The sequence below is a fragment of the Galeopterus variegatus genome, unplaced genomic scaffold (genome assembly GCF_000696425.1).
Source record: "Galeopterus variegatus unplaced genomic scaffold, G_variegatus-3.0.2 Scaffold985, whole genome shotgun sequence".
NCBI lineage: Eukaryota > Metazoa > Chordata > Mammalia > Dermoptera > Cynocephalidae > Galeopterus > Galeopterus variegatus.
Window position 1 is genome coordinate 403357 of NW_007727096.1, and position 6241 is coordinate 409597.

At 37.1% G+C, this 6241-nt stretch overlaps 1 protein-coding gene across 1 annotated transcript in view; it reads right to left on the minus strand.

Moving 5' to 3' along the window:
* CARF (calcium responsive transcription factor) overlaps positions 1–6241 on the minus strand; it is a 74835-nt gene that overhangs the window by 43334 nt on the left and 25260 nt on the right. Inside the window, exon 5 of the mRNA XM_008574033.1 lies at positions 5776–6003. Within this exon, the coding sequence (XP_008572255.1) occupies positions 5776–6003 (228 nt within the window). The remainder of the gene's footprint in view (positions 1–5775; positions 6004–6241) is intronic.

Below are 6241 nucleotides of genomic sequence, written 5' to 3' on the forward strand. Positions count from 1 at the left end.
ACTTCAACAAGGTAGAATGCTTTAGATATAATGACAAACATTCTCTAGAAATTAGGAGTAGGAATTGTTTCCTTCCCCCAATGTTTATCAAGTTTCTTGAGATAAAAATATCTTACCATACTTCTTATCACTTTGGCATGAAAAAGCAACTGCAAACTCTCATTATAACTGTTTACATTTGTTGAGTGCATATTAAGTGACAGGACTTCAGATGTACTACCTCATTTAATCCTTGTCACATGTATATGAAGTATATAGATTTTGTAAATGTGGAAACTGTCACACAGAGGTTATAAAACTCATGCAAAATCACATAGAGCTATTTGGCGGTGAGCTAAAATTCAAACCCAAGTAATCTGACTCCCTTTAACCACTATTTTGTACCGTCTCTGAATATTTGATGATGTTACCTAACATTAAAAAAAGACAAAAACAATAAACAAAAACCCTGCTGGACTTTAGAAGGCAAGACTAACTACGTTGTTTTAAATTCTTCATCCCTTAACCATGGCTCTGGTAGGAAGGAGAAAGGAAGGATGACTCAGAGGAAGCAGTAGTTCCAGGAGCAAGAGAGCTGGAGACCCCCTCAGAGATCCACCCATCTTCACCCACCTTGAGACCAGGCTTGGGTGGAGCAGAAACCCCCAGAGTCCAATGGGGAGGGAGGGGTCTCTAAACTAATGGTTCTGAAAGAGGCTGCCCATTGGAATCAGCTGAAAGGCCTTGGAATGGCAGGATCCTGGCCTCACCTTCAGAGATCCTGGTATAATTGGACGGGGCACAGTTTAGAAATCAGGACTGTTAAATCTTCCCAGGTGACTCTTATCTGCAGCCTGAATCATTCTCTGCATGCACCAATGGTGTCTCCACTTCCCAAACACCACCCATGGATGCCAATCTATTTTAATCCATCTAGTAAGAAAACTGTTGGTTCTACCATCCACTTAACTCTACTGATTTTTCAAATCCTCTCTAGGGTTTCTTCAGAGTAACTGGGGGAGAAATCAGTGTCTGACCTGGAAGCCCCTTTTTCATTTAGCTGTGTTGATTTGCTCAAGATTTTTTTGGGTGGCAGGGAAGTTGTGGTTGGAGCTAGATCGGTCCTCATCTATCTAAAACTGGCCACAGAGGAAGTGACTGGGAGAATCAGTGTCTGACCTGGAAGCCCCTTTTTCATTTAGCTGTGTTGATTTGCTCAAGATTTTTGGGGGTGGCAGGGAAGTTGTGGTTGGAGCTAGATCGGTCCTCATCTATCTAAAACTGGCCACAGAGGAAGTGACTGGGAAAAATGATTGTTAATACCCTGCAGGGTACTCCATGAGGACCTGGCATTGTGGATACACACAGTAGATGGTCGGCAATGGTCTGTTTGGTTCTTTTCCATGCTCAGCTGCTCACTAGATGCTGGTGAGGGGTGCCCAGATGCAGGGGGGCTCCTGAAACTCACTACAGGTGACACACCCTGCATATAAGGAATAGGTTCTAGAGACACACCAGAAAGGGAAGTAACCTGAGGAGGTGTCAGTGAACAAAGTGGCAGCCTGAGGAGGTGTCAGTGAACAAAGTGGAGACACTTATAAATCACTTGTTTCATCACAGTTTACCTAATAATGACCACTCACATTCACTGGCTGCCTACTCTATGTAGGCCCTCTTCTTAGTACTCTCCTTCTAAACTGGGAACAGTACAAAGTCAGCAACCATGTCTTTCTTTAGTCACCATGGAGGCTTCAGCACCTTGAGGATCCTGGCCCAAAGTGATTAAGCAAAGTAGAACTACTGAATGAGTTAGGGCTGGCTGGGTAGCTCAGCTGGTTAGAGTACGGTGTTGATAACACCAAGGTCAAGGGTTTGGGTCCCCTTACTGGCCAGCTGCTTTAAAAAAAAAAAAAGCCCCCGCCCCACCCCAACTACTGAATAAGTAAATAAACAACTGAGCCTATAATATTGGAAGACAGTAAAAACATTTTAATACCCAGTGCTGGCTAAGCTGGGGGCAGATGGACAGTGCCATTTCCAACTGGGATCACTGGTCTTTTCTTTTAGGAGTGTGAGTGACAGTTCACATCAGAACATGATAAACGTTCTTTGACTCAGTGATCCAATTTCCAGAATTTATCCATAATACTTGATGTGTGGAAAAACAGCCACAATTATTTATTTATAACAAGAAAACATTTGGAATAGCCTCCATTTTCAACAACATGGCAGTGATTGAATAAAAAACTCAGAAATCATATGATAAGATGCTCTTGATTCTCATATCAGATTTACCAACCAGGAAGGAGCCTAGCGATCTGCTTATTATTAAAGACACCTTTAATAATTCTGATGTTCACCAGAGGAAATCATCATTTTTAGAAGAGGATGTTTAATTACTTGAAGACAGTCACATCATATTACTGAACAAAAACACAGGTTGTAATAAAGTGTGCACAAAGTGAGCCAATTTTCATTTGAGAAACTCCATTTGATTATATTGTGTATACACACATGCACACGTACACTCACACATATAATTTCAAAATTTCTGCATCAAAACATCTCTAGTAGTTCTCTCTTGGTGATATGCTTATGGGTGATTTTTTTTTCTTCCTTTTGCAGATATATAGACTTAAAATTTTCTACAGTAAATATGCATTTTGTAATAAAAAGTTATTTTTAAAAACAGCAGATGACCTTTGAAATATAGTGATTAGCAACTGGATACTTGGGGAATATACAGACCAATTGGAAAATGAATAGAACCCACAAGCTGATGCTATACCTTGATTAGAGCTATGGCAACTAATAACAATTAGAAGCAAGTTTAAAGAAATAAATCTAGTAGGGGTTTGATGTTTGTAGGCTGGTTGTAAAATTGTGCAAACAACTACTGTTTTAAAACTAAAAAAATAATAATAACTAATTGTGCTGTTGGCACAAAGTTAAAAAATAAATTCTTTACCCCTTATAATGAGATTAAATACTTGTGAAAAATATGATTCCATTCATTCTTTTTTTTTTCTTTTCTACCCCTTATAATGAGATTAAATACTTGTGAAAAATATGATTCCATTCATTCTTTTTTTTTTTCTTTTCTTTTTTGTGACCAGTAAGGGGATTGCAACCCTTGGCTTGGTGTTGCCCGCACCGTGCTCAGCCAGTGAGCACACCGGCCATCCCTATATAGGATCCGAACCTGCTGCGGGAGCGCCGTTGCGCTCCCAGCGCCTCACTCTCCCGAGTGAGCCATGGGGTCGGCCCTGATTTCATTCATTCTTAAAAAATAAGAGTGCTGTTTTTATTTTTTATTTTTTTTCCTTTTTGTCTTTTTTTGTGACCGGCAACGGATCGCAACCCTCAGTGTCGTGCCCGTACCGGACTGGGACCGGCAACGGGATCGCAATCGCAACCCTCAGTGTCGCTCCCGCACCTCGCTCAGCCAGTGAGCGGCCGGTCTGTATGTGGGATCCGAACCCTCGGCAGGAGCGCCGCCGCACTTCCCAAGCGGCGCACTGTAGCAGTGCGCCACCAGGCCGGCCCCATGTTTTTATTTTTAAAGTCATTAAACACACATAATTTTTTTAGAATTTACTCAATCATTTGAAAATTTCACAATTAAGACTGATCTGTGGAATATCACCTTAATTTTGAAACTGTTTCCCAACAAAGGAGAAAAGTTTCCTCCATTTTCTCCTTCCTTAGCTGATTTCATCTGGTACCTAAAAAGCTATTTTCAATTCATGCAATTTGACAATGGTGATGATATTACTTTACCTATTAAAAAAAAAACAACACAACAGCTAAGTATCTTTACTCTTTGCTATGAAAGCAAAAATAGTTTTGAAGACTCATCTGCTATATTACATTTTCTTTGAGGCAGACCATAAAAACTATCAGAAAACCATAGCTTAGTAGTCTTATGCTTACTGGGCTCTTTGTGTACAATATTTCTAATAAACCTAAACACCAATCCTGTTTCTCTCCAAAACCTCTTCATCCACTGCAGATTCATCCACTACATAATCTTTATTAGTTCCTTGACAGTTTCTACATAAAAAGTCATATTAGAAAAAAAAAAGTTATATTTCTTTCATAAAGGCCCATTTGTTGGGAGATGTTGATAATGGTAAAGGCAATTCATGTGTAGGGACAGAGAATATACATATATAGAAATCTCTGTACCTTCTGCTCACTTTGGCCATGAACCAAAGACTTCTCCAAAAAATAAAGTCTGTTAAGATAAACAAACAAACAAAAAGCTCTACTAAATGTCCTAGAATATCATCACTTTCTGATCTTGACTTCTTTGAAGAAAATTATTTCTTACATCGTTTCTTACATTTACTTCCATGCTTCATATCACGTTTTCTACTTCATAGTTTCAAATAACCCTCTGTGCCATCTCCTACCTAAACAATAAAATTACCTTTATAATCACTTTTATAGAAAGTTTAATCCAATTACAAAGAGAGTGGTAACCCCAACTTTTTTTACACTCACACAAATAAACAACTTTGCTTTTTAAAAAAGGTACCATGTGTTAAATAATAATCCTTTATACATTTAGACTCCTTGATCTGTTGGAACATACAGACTTTCTAAATGTTCTGAGATAGAAACTAGAATAAATATCAAATAATAAGGAAAACTACATTAGTGTTTCATTCTGGACATGAAAATCATAATGTGGTTGGTTCACACCTAGATTATTTGTTGCATATTAACCTCTGCTGGTAATGCAGTATGGTTACAGAAGCTTACTCTTTCTTTGCTTTTCAGATCTGGCATAGGCGCACAAATATGTTGAGCCTAAACATAAACAAAAGGGACCCACCTACACTTAGCAACCTCCTACCCAACTACTCTATACCCCAGAATCTAGATAACTCAATTTAGCTGGATCATAAAAGAGTGAAATGGCATTAATTAACTCTATAATGCTCAAGACTAGAAACAGAAACAAGAGTTAATTCTAGGTAAACTAGCTGTTTACATGTGGTATAACTTAAAATTGAAGTTATTATGCTTTTGAAAAAATTAATTTTTATTATGAAAGTAATAAATATTTATTGTGGAAATTTTGGAAAATTCAGGTGAACAAAGGAGACATATTATTCATAGTATTACTTATGCAAGTATATTCTTATGAAGCAGAGAGCAGCTTAGAAGATTATTTTGGTAATTTTCCTTATTTGAATCAAAACCATCTTTCATCTTTCCTCTTCAAACTATAAACTTGTACAAAAATACTTTAAGCTAACAGTTTAAAGTAGCATTCTCATCTTTTTTATCTTTATGCATTGTTATTCACATGACACATACATACATACCTATGAAGATCAACAGTATGTCTAATTCCCAGTATACCAGTGGTACCTCCATTGATTTCTTTTTCTTTAAGAAAGCATACAAGCATGTGGCATGCAAGTTAGCGTAAGATGTTGATAAATCAACACCTTGAGTTCAATCAACTGTATATATATGTATATTTTAATATGTAAGTCACATGTAAACTCCAGCACTTTAGCACTGGTTACAGATTATGTCACATTTCCATCTGATCACAAAGCACCAGTGTGCCTAGACATAGCAGCTAAGAAGTACTGGTTTAAAGCACAATTTGTAGTCTTGAAAGGAAATCTTTTAAAACCCTTACATAAAAATGAAAGCCATGGAAACAGTATTTTCAACACAATGTAAATCAATAGTGTCAAGAAATTACGGTCACCTAGTAAGACTAATACATTTTGCTAAATAGCATAAAACTGGTTATTTATAAAATATACTCACCATTGGTGCATTAGAATCCCCCAGTGACTGAAGTTCATATTGAACAGCTTGCCCATTTTGGTCCAGTAGATGGAATTGCTCTGCAGAAAGAGTCGGTGTCTGAGTCACGGGCTCTGGTATTTTCTGTGATGTCGGTGAATTATTTGCTTCAGGAGTAGTGACATGCAAAACTGTAGGAGAGTCATTTTGTCCAAAGGAAGGATCTCTGGAGTCCACACAGGTTAGATGCTTTTCCAAAGAAAAAAAAAATCACTTTGGCCTTTGTAAAATACACTGTCACTATTTTTAAAAAAATACAATGTGTATAATATAAATGGGAATGCGTTCATTTTTCAGTTAATAGTTCATTTTACTTTCTGCAAGAATTATCAAATCATACAGATTATAATAGAAAGTATTTCTTAAGTAATATTGTTGATTTTTATTATCTCAATTTTTTTTTTTTTTTTTTTTTTTTTTTTTTTTT